This window comes from Oryza sativa, chromosome 9, assembly GCF_034140825.1.
Source record: "Oryza sativa Japonica Group chromosome 9, ASM3414082v1".
Taxonomy (NCBI): domain Eukaryota; kingdom Viridiplantae; phylum Streptophyta; class Magnoliopsida; order Poales; family Poaceae; genus Oryza; species Oryza sativa.
Genome location: NC_089043.1, coordinates 13,876,942 through 13,892,395, shown reverse-complemented (window position 1 = coordinate 13,892,395; position 15,454 = coordinate 13,876,942). Strand labels below are relative to the sequence as shown.

General features: G+C 44.2%; 1 protein-coding gene and 1 long non-coding RNA gene across 2 annotated transcripts; one reads left to right on the top strand and one right to left on the bottom strand.

Moving 5' to 3' along the window:
* Positions 1–2,894: 2,894 nt before the first annotated feature.
* On the top strand, positions 2,895–3,712 carry LOC136351817 (uncharacterized). The gene has a single exon (XM_066304193.1). The coding sequence runs from the start codon at positions 3,043–3,045 to the stop codon at positions 3,703–3,705; it is 663 nt and encodes a 220-aa protein (XP_066160290.1). The 5' UTR covers positions 2,895–3,042; the 3' UTR covers positions 3,706–3,712.
* A 9,177-nt stretch (positions 3,713–12,889) lies between these two features.
* Positions 12,890–15,039, bottom strand: LOC9270003 (uncharacterized). Its single transcript, XR_001539951.3, has 2 exons — positions 14,637–15,039; positions 12,890–14,116 (listed from the first exon to the last, which is right to left on the bottom strand). It is a non-coding gene; the product is annotated as an uncharacterized lncRNA (long non-coding RNA).
* Between the last annotated feature and the right edge of the window lie 415 nt (positions 15,040–15,454).

Genomic DNA, 15,454 nt, shown 5'->3' with positions numbered 1-15,454 from the left:
TGACGGCTTGCGTTCTCGGGATTAGTACTTCCATCTTTATAACACTCTAATCCTGTTTATGTAAATCGTCGAGTTATCATATATCCTATACAATCTCTGGCAATATTGTTATTTAATCCTCAATCAACTAACATCTATTACTGGAAGGCAACCGATTAGGTTAAATATTAACATTGACCTAGATTATATAGGGTATCCACCACCCTATGAAACATTCAACGGCTTGATTGTCTAGATATTGTCATTCTTTTCATACTTATAGCTGCATCAGTTGAGTTTGACCTTATAAGTCGTGATTAGAATCTCAATCTCTAGCCTGCTTTTTGTTGCCGATTAGGGTTTCATCGGGGTTTCAGCCGATCTTACCTGATTTAACTACTTTATATCCTATATGCTTGATTGATATGTTAAATCTGCCCTTTATGTTAAGATCTTGTTGCATTTAGGTATATTAAGCTTCTTTTTTGATATTTTTGCTTGTTTTAATATCTTAATATAGAGTAATATCGGAGTATTAGCCGATACATGCTGAATCCATCCGATTGGCTATGTTATGAATGCTTATAATCTCCTTGTTAATGTATATTTCGATCTAAGTGAATCATACTATCTTGGCATGACGACCGATCTATTCTAATCACTTGATTTAAGTATATATCGACAGAAGTATTATATACCGTTAATATCTACAACCGATCGAATAGATTTAGTTCTTTCTTGCCTATTTATAACTGTCGATCGATTCAAATATGATATCGGCTCAAAGATAAATGATATGTCATCGGCGACTGGCCGATCGGCTATCATTTATGGATTTAACCACTTTTTTTCTGTCTTTATTTCTTGTTGATTGCAGGATCAAATCAATTGGCACACTCACGAACCTAAAGGTAAGATTTTTGGACCTGTACTGAAGTTAAGCAGATCTTCCAGGCCAGTGTGTGTTTTTCGCATCAACAAGGTGATATTATAGTAAGGAAATATGGTGATAGGAAGGAAATTATCTTCGCGAGTAGAATGTGTCAAAGTCCTACTCGGATGAGATAAGGTCTCCTTCGTCTCGTGTTCAACCGCGACTCTCCGAGTTCTACTTAGAGAAGAAGACAGTCCATGCTATAAATACAAGGACCCCTTGCTCAGGGAGGATCATTGAATTATAAGCCGTAGCCACCAACCACATTGAGATACACCGAAGGAAGCTGAAGCCGTGTTTGTCTACTAGATCTCGCTAAGCTGTTCTCGGCGGATCCTAGACGACGGATTAGGGTAGTTAGTTTATTCCCATTGTAATTTTTTTTTGGAATTCTCATCCATAATCGCATGTAAACAAAATTAGGGCTATTATCTTACGAGGGGTCTGAACCAATATAAATCTTTGTCCTTCTTTGCTTGATACAGTTTCATATAGACCTTAGCACCATCGTTCCCTGATACTTCTGAATATCGTAGTTGCGATATAACCCATCGACAGTAGTGCGCCAAGTAGTAGGATTTGGTGCAAAAGGTTTGGACAAGATGGCTTCAAGCTCAAGATTTTCTGACGAGAACATCCGCAACCGTCCAAGCTTGGGAGATCCAAGGCAACATGCATTTACATGAATGCAAGTCGGATCATCATCTTCCCCATCTACGCAGTCGTGCCGATCTCTCCTTACCCAACAACCACTGAGATCGAGATAGCATCGACTAAGTTGACGGAGAACAATCCTCAGTCGACTACCTCTCTCAACCAATCTAAGAGGAAGGTGCTGACGACATCATTTTCTCGAGGACCTCCTAAGGCAGCAAACTCTCAAGTAATCTATAGGAGCAGGGGCGCAGCTACGGAGGGTGCTGGAGGGGGCCAACACCCCCCTATCCGACCATCCTCCCTGCTGTACTAACTAGCACATTAGCATGTTTTTTAGTCCATTATCAATAAACATGATATAGAAAATTAATTAATAAGAAAGAGACGGAGAGACAACGTAAATCAACTCCTCGTCTTCATTGCTTTGGCTTCACACTCTCTCCGTCCTCCCATTGCGTCTCGCTGTCGAGCATGGTGTCTCAAGTCTCAAACTGTCAAATATCAAATGATACAACTAAAGAGCTAAATTCAAGCTTTTTTTATGGCAGAACACATGATGTCTTGTTTTATCGTTAGCATTGCTTACTCTTACTTATGACTTTTTCGCCCTGCCCACACCCTCTTAACTATAAATGGCTTCACCCCTGTCTAGTAGCCAGACGCCGACAAGGAATAAACGACGAAAAGACATCACATCCTGGTGCCTGATCCACAAGACGTCTTCGCACTCGTTGATCAGATGCCGAATAATACTTCAAACGAAGGCTGAACTCGATGCCTGCAAATATGGAGATATCCAACGCACTTCTCCACCCAAGGCATAGTACTGATCATTGCAATCTTAAGTTTAAGAGTAAATTTCACAAAACTACAGGTATTTTAACCAAATTATCACAAAACTACAGATTTAAGGAGTTGTATCACAAAACTACACATTTAGCATCAAATTTATCACAAAACTACAGATTTTAGGTTAAGTATCACAAAAATGCATATTTAATATTGAACTTATCACAAAACTACAACTTTTAGAGTTTAAATCCCTAGCACTATTGTTATGGTGGAGCTATAAACATTATTACTTTGTGATTAAATTGGTTCTAAACCTATAATTTTATTATAATTTAGTTACTAAACATGTAGTTTTGTGACACTTCATCTTAAATATGTAGTTTTGTGATAAATTTGGTGCTAAATGTGTAGTTTTGTGATACAACTCCTTAAATCTATAGTTTTGTGATAGTTTGGTCATAGTATCTGTAGTTTTGTGAAATTTACTCTAAGTTTAACCATTGCATCAATGAAAGAAATGCCAATTGTCGATATCAGATTTTGTTCCTTCAATCTTCATTGCTCGGAGGTTCAAATAAATTTCGTTGTAATCGAATCGTTCATCCAAATTTGATCAGTTTCTCTCTAAAAACCACAAAAAAAATCCTGTAACAAAGACTCCGTGATCAGTGCGTAACTGAATGGAAATTACAGCAAAGCGCACCAAAACCCCCCGGGTACCACGCGCGGGAGGTCAGGGGCGGCGTCGCGAGATGGCGGCGGCGTCCACGAGGAGGCCGCTGCGCCGCCGTGCGACGACCGTGGACGACCTCGACGACGCTCTCCTCACGCGCGTCCTCGTCCGCCTCGCGTCGCCGCACTGGTTCATCCGCGCGGCCGCCACCTGCAAGCGGTGGCGCCGCATCATCGGCGCCGGCGGCGGCTCCCCCTGCCGTGCGGTCGAGTTCCACCGCCGCGGCCGCAACCCCATCGTCGGCCACTACTACTACCCCGGACGCGGCAGCGGCGGCGCAGTCTTCGTTCCGTCGGCCTCTCCCTCCCTCCAGCCCCGCGTCGACGGCCGCCACTTCTCCCTCGGCTTCCTCCCGGACAGCGATTCATGGCGGCTCGTCGACAGCAGCGGCAGCCTCCTCCTCCTCGCCAAGAGGAAGTCCGGCTGGATGCGCCATTGCTTCCCGGACCTCGTCGTCTGCGAGCCCCTGACGCGGCGGTACCGGCTGATCCCTCGCCTGGAGGAGATGAAACACCACCGCTGCATCGGCGCGTTCCTGCGCCGCGACCACTACCACCACGTCTGCAGCCGGATGCCCGTGCCCACTCTCAAGGTGTTCGTCGCCCTCTAAGAGGGGTACGCCGGCGTGTCCGCCGACCTCGGCACCGCCACGGCGTTCGTCTTCGGCTCCGAGAGGTGGCCCTGGCCCTGCGACCGCCCCTGGAGCCGCTGGCGTCTCGCGGGCAGGGCCACCGGCGTGCACATCTCCGGCGCGGAGTCCGTCCACTTCGTGGGGCGTGCATCGGGCGGCTTCTACTGGCGGATGGACGACGACGGCGACCGCATGCTTGTTCATAGTTGTTACACTTACAGTTACAGCACGTTCTCGCGGGTGGCGCTTCCGGAGGCGATGAAGGGCGCCCGGCGGCGCGACGACGGCACGTCGTCGGCGTTCCGGGTCGTCGCCGGCGCCGACGGCGACGTGCGCATTGCCTGGTTGATGAGCGGCGTCCCCTCGGTCTTCGCCCGTCGCAGGGAGCAGTGGTGGATGGAGAAGCGCCTCCAGCTACCGGCGCACACGGCGCCGGAGAGCTTCATCATCGCTGGTAATAATGCGGTGATCGCCGACGCCGGAGCAGGACGCGTCCTCCTGGCGCCGGCGGAGGTGGACAAGCGGCGGCGGCGGCGGCGGGTGATCTCCATCGAGCTCGCCACCATGAAGATCGATGAGCCCAAGCACCACGCCGGTGGTGTAGTGACGTATCCGTACGAGCTGCCATGGCCGGTGACCTTGAACGCGTGTTTCTTGAGCAAATGGAGCCGTAATGAAGGATGGGGGTGCGTTTGAATTGTGCCACTCATTTGAAGATTATACTGGAGTGGAATGGCCTCTTTTTTACTGAGAAATTATAATCGTCCGTGTATTGTGCCAGTGTGCCACTCCTTTGAAGATTAATGTAGTACTAGAAAACATGCTCATACGTTGCACGGGTAAAATATTTTTGGATTACTTGTACATTTTATTCTTTGGTTTTAGACCAAAAGTTTATTTCATCCTTTTTTTTATTATCGTACATTTTACTCTTTGGTTTTGAACCAAAAATTCATTCATTCCTTACTTTTCAATCTCAGCCGAGCCCGCTACATCGTTTTATTTGGCCTGCCTCTTGACCCAATCCACAAGCCTGCCTCTTGACCCAACTCACAAGTGGAGCTATACGAAACTCCTATGGCGCGATCGGTTCCCTTGCCCCACGCGATATTTTTTTTTGCACCGCTCTACTTTTCTGTTTTACTAACTTTATACATATCAAGTTTACACATCTAAAATTTATATACCTAAAGTTTGTACACCTAAAATTTATAAGTCAAAAGTTTATATATCAGATTCAAATTCATCTTTAAACGTATTTAAATTCAAATTCAAATTTCAATAAATCAAGTTTACACATCTAAAATTTATACCCCTAAAGTTTGTAGACCTAAAATTTATAAGTCAAAAGTTTATATATCAGATTCAAATTCATCTTTAATTGTATTTGAATTCAAATTCAAATTTAAATCGGTATATCAACTTTTGACCTATAAAAGATGTGTAAACCCTATATGTATAAACTTTGGATATATAAACTAAAAAAACTATATGGTGAAGAAAAGAAAAAGTGGTGAAAAAAACGATTGCCTGGGACAATCAATCGCTAGTTAGCGATCCCCCGTGATATAGATCCAACTCGCATAGTCGATTGCCATCTTCAACCACCGGAAGATAATCTCATGTCCGTACATGCCAAAATCGATCCTCCCGTTAAATTCGGTCGAAGAAAAAAGCGGATGAAAAAACCCGGAAAAAAGGCGACGAAAAAAAGTTTTAAAAAACGTGGACAGAAAAAGAAGTGAAAAAAGACCGATAAAATAACAGCGAAAAAGATAGATGGACGACAAACAGAAAATAAGAAAAAAAAGAAAAAGGGCGAAAAAAAGACAGAAAGAAAGAAAAAAATAGACGGATAAAAAAAAGCGAACAGAAAGAAAGGAAAAAAAACAAACGGAGAAAAAAAAGAAAAATGGAAAAAAAAGAAGAAGGAAAAACGGCGAAAAAAAAGACGGATGAAATTTAGAAAAAATGCACTGTCCAGAGACCCACCTGTCAGTATTTTTTTTTATCTCTCGTTCTCTGCTCCTTCCTCCCTCCGTTCTTCTTTCTTCTTTCAGAGAGGCGAGAGGAGGGAGAGGGGAGGCGAGCAGGGCGGCGGCGCTCCTGTAGCCAGGAGGCGGCGACGTCGGAGGCAAAACGTGTTCCCACTCGCTGTGTACCCTGGGAAGGTGGCGGCAAACAGTGAAATTGAGGGAGAAGTTGGGAACGCGGTCGGCAAAAGCTCTGTCCCGAGGAGAGAGAGGAGGCTCCGGTGTGGTTCATGGTGGCGGCAGATGGAGGGGAAACGTAGAGAAATAGGTTCTTCTCAGCAAGGCGGAGCTGGTGGTGAGAGGGAATAGGAAGGGAAGCTCCGATTGAGGAGATCGGCTAGTGATGCTAGATTGGCCGGCGGTCGGACGGCTATGCGTACGTGCTCGCGACAGACTCTGGAAAGCCGGATGAAAAAACCGGAATCGGACTGGAACGACGTGCAAAAGTAGACAAAAACATTTTAAACTTTTATAATAGGTAAAGATATGGTCTTTTAGACAAGGACACATCTTTTTTTTTGAGAATTACACAGTACAACGCAGACACTCACAACGCACACGCACTCACCCCTATGAACGCACGCACGCAAACTCTACGCACGCAAACTCTACCCTTACGAGCATCTTCGAAGACTGGGCCGGCAAATCCTGGAGAGATTGACGAAGTCACCACAGGCGCCTCGCTGTCGACGGGTACGTCGCCTACCACTGAAAGCACAACGCCGTTAAATCCTGGAAAATTCGCTCCCAGGAGGAGTCGAACTCAGGACCTCAGGTGCTACTGAGGCTCTTGTAACCACTAGGCTACAGGCCCTTTCGCAAGGACACATCTTTAATGGACAGGTTTAATTTAGTCCTTATCATTTTTCATGATAAATCTATTAAGACCATTCAGTATAATGGATTTTGCATATTAATGTTTCAAGATTTTAAGGTTTGACTACGGATTTTAGGAAGCTATGTATTTGAAAACCAGTACGTATTTAAATGGTGCATGTACATATAACTTTGATCTGTTCAAGGGACGTGTAATACCTCAGCATGTTAATTTATGTTCCGGTTCCGGTTTAAACCGTTAGGTCCGAGTGTTTATCCCACATGAAAACAGTGGCTAGTCCGGGTGGCCGCCCAGGCTCGTTGGTGAGAACACAACTTTAGATTGATAAGTAAATTGACGTTGAAATTTTTATCTCAAATACTAGTTATATTAAAGTTTGTCTGGGCTCAAAAATCTTATTTTTGGCTCCGCCACTACATGAAAATTCTATATAGATTTACCTCCAGGTACCCTTTCATATAAGCAAGCTACTATGAGAAATATGGCCTCAATTATTATGCAGAGTGCGCTAATACAGATTTGAAGGATAGGGTGGTACAGGGCGTCCTATTATTTTACCAAAATACGTGAAAAACACTAAGGCTCTGTTCTTTTGGTTGAGTTGGGAACCCATCCCTCCGGTACGGAAAACGAAGCAGTCCATTAGCACGTGATTAATTAATTATTTGCTAATTTTTTTTTCAAAAATGGATCAATATAATTTTTTAAGCAACTTTCGTATATAAACTTTTTGCAAAAAACACACCGTTTAGCAGTTTGAAAAGCGTGCGCGCGGAAAATGAGATGGGGGAGTTGGGAACTCCAGGAAACGAACAGAGCCTAATAATGAAACTTTTAATATCCTACTATTGATACGATATAGGAGTATATACTATTCTATTTATATTCTAGAAAAAGGTAAAGTGTTTCCAACCCTCTTGCATGTAACCTAAATCTTAACTAATTAAAAGATTTGGATTTTTCCGTTCGTCACCTCGAACGTTCGCCTTTTCATCCGTCCATCGCAATCCCCTCCCCCCCACCCCCACCCCCACAATCCCAATCGGAATCGAGCCCTCCGTTCCCACACGCGCCACACATCGATATTACACAAATTCAATCGAATACAAAATCTAACCAAACATAGAACGTAGAGGAAGCGAAATCGAACGAGAAGAATAATAAAAACCGCACAAATCCGTCTTAGTCCATGCATTGCGCACCTCCTCCCTCTGATTCATCCGCTCTGAAGATCCCACGACCAATCCCAAATCATCACAAATCTAACCCAATCCAATCGAAATCAGCTAAAAAAAAAATTCCAGGATAGGAGATAATCCAACATCACAGAGGAGGAAGGAGGGGTGAGCGGGAGGCTTCTGCTGCTCCTCACCCAACTTCCTCCTCGCCACCTCACCGTCGTGGAGGTCCCGAGCCATGGGGGAGCCGCTGCGCCGGGGAGCCACTGAGCAGGCAGCGACGACGAGGCCGAGGAGGCACGGCCTAGCCAAGGAGCCGCCACTGCACCGAGGAGCCGCGGCGCCGCCGCTGCATGTGCAGTGGAGCTGCCGCGCCACCACCGCGCCGAGGAGCCGCCGCTGCGGCTCCTGTGCCCACACCAACTCGCTGCACGGGAGAGATGCCGAGAGGGAGGACGAAGGCGACGACGACAAGGTTGAGGAGGCACGGCCACGCGGCGAGGTCCGGTGGTGAGGAGGCGGCGAGCAACGCTGGGGGCGGGTGGGAGTCGGGCGGCGTTATGGGGAGGACGTACCTAGGGAGGAAAGGGAGGGGGTGGTTGGGTGAGATAAGGATGGATGGATGGAGGGAGGAAGGGGAGGGGGTGGTTGGTCGCCCTCTCTCCCATCCCCACCGCCGCCGGTCTCCATCTCCCCACCGCTAGCCTCTCCCCTCCTTCACCACCGGCCACCCGTGCCAGGCCGCCGCCCAGCCGCCACCCCGGCCGCACCGCGCCACCGACAGGTCGCCGCCACCACCACGCGGCGCCGACCTCTCCTCTCCACCTCCTCCCGCGTGCACTGTCGCGCCAGGGCGCCGCCGAGCTGCGCCAGACCGCCGCCACCCCCAGTCGCGTCGCCTTCGCTCGCCCTTGGTGCAGCGCTCAAAAGGAAGAGATGGAGATGAGGCCGAGAGAGAGGGGAAAGGAAAAGAGAAAGAGAAAGGGGGTGGGACCCACAGTCTAGACTCTTCCTCTCTGAACTCTCTCCCTCTAAAAGTCTATATCATGTCCCCCTACTTCTCTGTCCAAGCCCATGAGGTCGATTCCTTGTACAAGTCTGTGTTGGCTCCCTTTTTTTGCCTCGGCCGATCCCAAGAGATGGATCCCTCTAAAGGAGTTTGTGTGAAGTCCTCTTTGTCCGCTAAAGTCCATGTTACATCCCTCTTTAACCCAAAGACCCCTCTGGAAGTCTAAATCATCTCCTCACCGTGACACTCTTCCCCTCGGTTTATAATTCCTTCAAACTTCGAAAATCCATATCTTGTGATCCATAACTCTGATTGACTCCGTTCAACTTCCATAATCTCTTTGAAATTGAGATCTAATTAATGGCATATATAGTTTGAATTGAATGTTGCTTTGTTTTACTTTTTTAGGATTGTGTGTGGTTTCATTGGTCGTTTATTGGACGTTTTTAGAAAATTATGAGATGCAATTAGAAGTCCTTGTTGTATTTTAAAAAACGAACGAACTTAGAAAAACTGACTCATACACGAATGATGTAGTAGAGATTGAGATTAATAGTAAAAAAACAAACATGGCTTTTTTTTATCACTGTACATATAATTGATGCTAATAATTATACTATGGTGTTTTGGTAAATCATTAATATCAAACTTCAGTCACCCCGCTAATACCCGGTGCAACGCACGGGCATTTTGCTAGTAGTTATTAAAAAGATTAAAAAAGAATAAATTTCACAAAACCACATATATTATGGTTCAAATTACACAAAATAACATGTAATTTTTGACATATGGCACATTACTCCAAGCATTATGATTTAAATCTCATATTTATAAGGATTTTATCCATCATATAAATGTTATATCTGTTGGTTGATTTTTCGGATTGAGCCCACAAGTCCGATCTAAAGAGATAAGAACAAAGTTTTTTGGGGTAAATTGGAACCATGCCGTTTTTGTGGTTGGTTAAAACTAATTTCGAATCTAAATTCGAGATAAGCTCCCGAACCCCACTAGTACTATAAATAGAAGAACTGCAGAGAGGAAGGGGACGCTCTAATGATCTAACCGCTCGCCAAACCATAAAGCCTAAAGCCTCAAATCAGGGTTCGTGACGCTATCTTAGTCACCGGCGCAACCTAGCATGAAGAAGCGAAGCAAAGCCGAAGGGAGAAGAAGAAAAGGAAAGACGAAAAATAGAGGAATAATTTTCAATGGCTTCTAGTGCACGTCAGTAGATTAATTTGTAATTCGAGTAAAGGTGATTGTTTATAGGCTAAAGTAATAAGCACTAAATTTTTTACTTCCTCTATTTTAGGTTATAAGACTTTCTAACATTGCACACACACACATATATATATATACATATATATATATATATACATATATATATACATATATATATATATATACATATATGTCTAGATCATTAGCGTATATCTATCTATCTATCATCTACTAAAAGTCCATTAAACTTCCTATAAATGCTCTCGCATCACCACATAGCACCCTATAAACGCTCTCATACCGCCACGTGGCACCATAATAAAATAGATAAATCTGACCATTGATTTTCATTTAAATCGGTGGACCCATTATATTAGATGGTTAGATCACTGTTTAAAAAAACATCCCTCCATCCTGTCTCCGTGGGGAATACGCACGTACGACATACAACGTCATACGTTTGCTGTCCTCCGTTCGTTTGCTTTTTTAATCCCCAAATAACGAAAATTGAAATTATTTCAAATAGACTTTGATCTATTAAGTCTAGCTAGCTCTCCCTCTATCCCTTTATTTCTATTATATGCTAAAAAAATTCATTAAATATCCTATAAACACTCTTAATCTGCCACATGGATATTTTATAAAACGCTTGGTGATTCATTATTTCAGTATATTAGATCAATTAATAATTATAGATAACTTAAATTGGTTGACAAAATATTCTCCCATCCGCAGTACCGTACATATGCACACGTACATGTTTACTCCCTCCCTTGACCGCCTCTCCTCTCCTTGCCTCTTTCCATTTTTCTTATAATACATGGTAGTTTTTAACTTAATTTCTTAGCTTGAGGCTAAACGGGTCAGGCACGGCTATAGACTTTGGGCCATATATTATTATAGACAGGGATGATTAATTATTTGATGATTATATAAATTATTAAACGATGTATTTTTGACTAAGAATTCAAAAGAACAATAATCAACAGTTAGATAGCTAAATCATCGTAGTTATATCTAATGTTTAATTTATTTGAACTGTTATTTTTATAATTAGATACATAAATAAATTAAGATCTATATTAACCATATGTTACTATATAAAAATTTAAATACATAATTTGAATAAACATCTCTTCTGCAACCAAATAACACCTGATTTTTAATTTCTTTGTAATGTTCTTTTATTTAGTTTTATCTATAACGAAATAAGAAAATGAGAATATTTATTACTCATATTTTGGTATATAAAATTTGAAATACATAATTTGAACATAGACCAACAACCAAACAACAAAAAATTGACAATATATATTATGTCATCAAAAATTATTCTATATAATAAAAATTAGAGAAAATACGGGGTCACTATTAAGTCAACATATGTCACATTTAAAAAAATTAGAAGAAACTTAGAAGAAAGGAAAACACAAAACATCTTATCATCGGTTTCCAGTTAAAACTGAATCTACCTTCATAGAAATTCATAACCTGTGATATGCACACCTTAAAAATTATAGAAATCTGAGAAAAAAAAGCATTTGATCATTAGCTAAATCATTTAGAAAAAGAGAGTCTCCTCCATCCCTCTCCCACCAACCTGTGCAAAGCACTACCCAACCTTTCCTTTCCCTCTATGGTTCGACCCTATTCTCTTCATTCCTCTCCTCTCACTATTTCTTTAAGCTATCAAACAAAAAGAAACAATCAATAATTATAATTATAAGTTATACGCCTGTTTTCTTATCTGATTGTTGGAGTCATTCCAGTAATGTAAGCTTCATGTGCCTATATTATACTATATAAGAATATAAGATTTGAGCATAGTTTACATATAAATAGTGCAAGCCATTGAATAAAAAATTCGAAGGAACACACGCCATTAGTCTTTTACATGTCAACTGAATTACAATTAAAACATGTTGCACTAGCATACATTGTTTTGCAAACATGCATAGCTAAATAAAAAAAAAAAAGCTAACTCATATATAAATCGTATAAACCACGGGATAAAAATACAGTACCTTCATAATTTTATTGAAATTAGTATGCTCAAATAAGCTGAGCAACACAAATAATCTTTTGTGTAAGTGCTCTAAACTATATTATATTACCATGTAATCAACCTTAGATAGTATTTAATGCACTTTTAATATACCATGGATAGATATTCAAGCGCGCATTCATAATACACCACACTTCAAAAATAAAAATGCATGCGAAATTATATTTAACCATTGCATCTTTTTTTAAGTGCATAGATGTTAATGGATTTTTCTCTATGGTACGCCATGGAATTATGAATTCCTCCAAAAATTATTGCATATATAAGTTACACTAAGGTAGCAACTAAGGTAGCAGTATATAGTTGGTTTAAAAGTTATATTTCTTACTATTAGATTTCAATTTTAAGATTCATGTTGATTAGCTATTTTTTTTAAAAAAAATAGCACCATAGATCACACGTATCGTAGGGAAGCGAGGACTAGGATATGTATATCTCCTCTATGTTTATTGATTCATATGTAAGTATGCAACAAATTGCATCAATATACAACAAACAAAAGGAGGTCTAACTTGATGGTACAATAAAAAACATTTGTTAGCGATAAAAGTTTTTTAAGATTTGTTAGAAAAATGTCCACTAACATTCAATTTAAAGACAAAAACACCTTATTTTCAATTTACACTTAATTTGTTAGATATATTTTTTTAAAACAAACTAATTTTTCCTTCTTATTTTATATGATAAAGACTATTGATAATTACTTATTGGGATTAACCAAATAGTGTATGGTATAAAGCTAGGTTGGAAAAATTATACGCTATGCTGACAGAAAAATTATACGGAGATTTGTTTTTTGAAGCATGAGAGGTGTTCTACAGTTAATATTCCATCCTTATAACTGTAAATATCTCAAACACATCTTAAAATATATGCCCACGCGAATGCGCGGACTACCTTCCTAGTTCATATGAACGTGGGTAATGCTAGAAAGTCTTATAACCTGAAACGGAGTGAGTATAAAATACTACCATGATGCACGATATGGTATACTCTATAACAAGCCATAAACAAACGCGAGAAGAAGATCAAGGTTAATGGATCCGAGAATGAGCCGTCGCAACTTGCAAGAACCGGAGCACGGCGGCGCGGAGGAAGAAGACCGTCTTGTTGCTGCCGGCGACGGCGAGGCCTACGTGGCTACGTGGGTGGTCGACGACATCTCCGACAAAGTCCTCGAGCTCGTCCTGCTGCGCCTCCACTCCGATCCGCCGCCTGCCTCATCCGCGCCGCGTCCGTCTGCAAGCGCTAGCGCCGCGTCGTCGTCGTTGATGCCGCCGACGGTGCAGTGTCTTCCTCCGCCGCTTCCGTGTCCACCACGGGCCCGACCTCGTCGGCCAATACCACGCCGTTGGCGGCGCGGTCTCCCATGCGGCGTTCGTCCACGTCTCCAGGCCGGTTCTCGTCTACGGCTGCCGCCTCTCACTCGACTTCGTCCCGGACACCGCCTCCTGGACGATCGCCGAGACTCCGACAGCCGCTGCTGCCCTGATGGCCTCATCGTCTGCGAGCCACTTACGCGGCGCTACCAGATGGTCGCCGTCCCCACGTCGGAGATGAGACGCCGCGGCAGCCTCGGTGCCTTCCTAGCCGCCTAGCCCTTGACGAGCTCACGGCGAGGTTCTCCATCGTCGTATTCCCAGACCACATGAGGGAGTGGTCCCGCAAGTGCAAGTTCAGGGTCGTCGCCGGTGACGACGATGGCGGCGGCGAGCTCCGTATCATCGGCGTGAGCAACGACGACCACCTGAGAGTATTTTCCTGGCTACCCAGCAACGGCGACTGGGTGCTCACTGCTCAGTCAAGAACACCCTGAATTTGTCCGTGGCCACCCGCGGGCTGCCGGGCCGCAAGGAGATGTGTACTTCGGCTGCGGCATCGCTGGCGTAATCGTCGGGGGCGGAAAGGGGGTACCTCATGCTGTCTGTCGCCGTCGGAGGAAGCGTGGCTCCGGACCATGGCGGTGGAACGGGAGCACCAGCGGAACGCGCACGCCGGCGTCGCGTTCCCGTATGAGCTGCCGTGGCCGCCGGTGTTCAACGCCTACATCGAGCATTCAAAAACAATTTAGTTTAGAAACCCCTTCACAGATCAATTTATTGATTAATTAGGGTTTCTCGAATTTTGGGGATATTAGGCCGATTTGCTCCGGCTTATTGGGGAAATTTCAATCTTGTTTATTCCCTTTTGCCTAACAGTGGGAGAAATTCAATCAGAGAGAGATTTTCTTTTCTCTCGAATTTTACTAAGCGGAGAACGAATGAGATAAATCAGATTGAAACTCTCGTTGTTCCCAACTCATAAACCCTAGGTTCTTATCATATAAGAACAGTGGATTAAGAAGTAAATTGGAGAAAACAGGGGGATAAACTAGATTGAAATTCCCCACTGTTAGGCAAAAGGGAATAAACAAGATTGAAATTTCCCCAATAAGCCGGAGCAAATCGGCCTAAAATCCCCAAAATTCGAGAAACCCTAATTTCGGTTCTAAGAACCCTAAGACCAAAACCCGAATTAAATCCAGATTAAACTCAATATTAGGGTTTTGGGATCGGGAATTTACCGGATTTCGAAGCCTCTAAACCCACCGGAATTTCTCCGGGAAGCGGCATCGCCGCCACTTCACCTCCTCACTTTCCCTCGCCGGGGACGGGAAGCGTCGGCTTGGCGGCTGCCTTCGGGCTCCGCCCCCCCGCCGACGAGGTCCGGGCCGCATCGGTGCTCGCCGCCGCTTGTGCGCCCGCCTCGCCGGACCGCCGACACCCGGCACGGCTTGCCGCCGCCCTCGTGCGTGCTCCCCCCAGCCGGCGCAAATGGAAGCCGCTCGGTGCTCGTCGTCGCACGCGTGCTCCACCTCGCCGGAACGCCGTCACCGCCAAGATCGCCGCCGATTCCACTCGCTCGCTCGCCGGGAGATTAGATCGGGGGAGAGATCAGAGAGAAGAGGAGAAATGAAAATGGGGATTAGGGTTTACCCCTCCCCGTCGGCGACTTTACCGGCGCAAGAACAATCTGAGCCGTCCATCAATCGGACGGCTCGGATCCTCTCCGCGTTGGGCCAGCGCCACTGACGGGCCACGCGCCTTCGGCCGCGGAAGCCACCTGGGCCGCTGGCTGGGGCGCACTCAGCTAGCGCGTGCGCACACACGCGAAAACGGGCCGGCCCAAGTTTGGGCCGACTACGGAAGAATTGGGCCGAAATCAATTTAATTCACTAAACGCCCTAATTAATTTCAAAATTACACAATTTCATCTGGCATTATTTTAGCCATTTAAAATTGCTGGAAAATTATGGTCAATTATTTGATCACTCGGAAAACTATTTCTAGTTAAATGGAACCGACGGGAACCGACGGGAAGTTTAACTAGAAAGAAATTAAT

Excerpts from the sequence above, each read along its gene's own strand:
- LOC136351817 (XM_066304193.1), top strand. The coding sequence starts at position 3,043 with ATGGAAATTACAGCAAAGCGCACCAAAACCCCCCGGGTACCACGCGCG.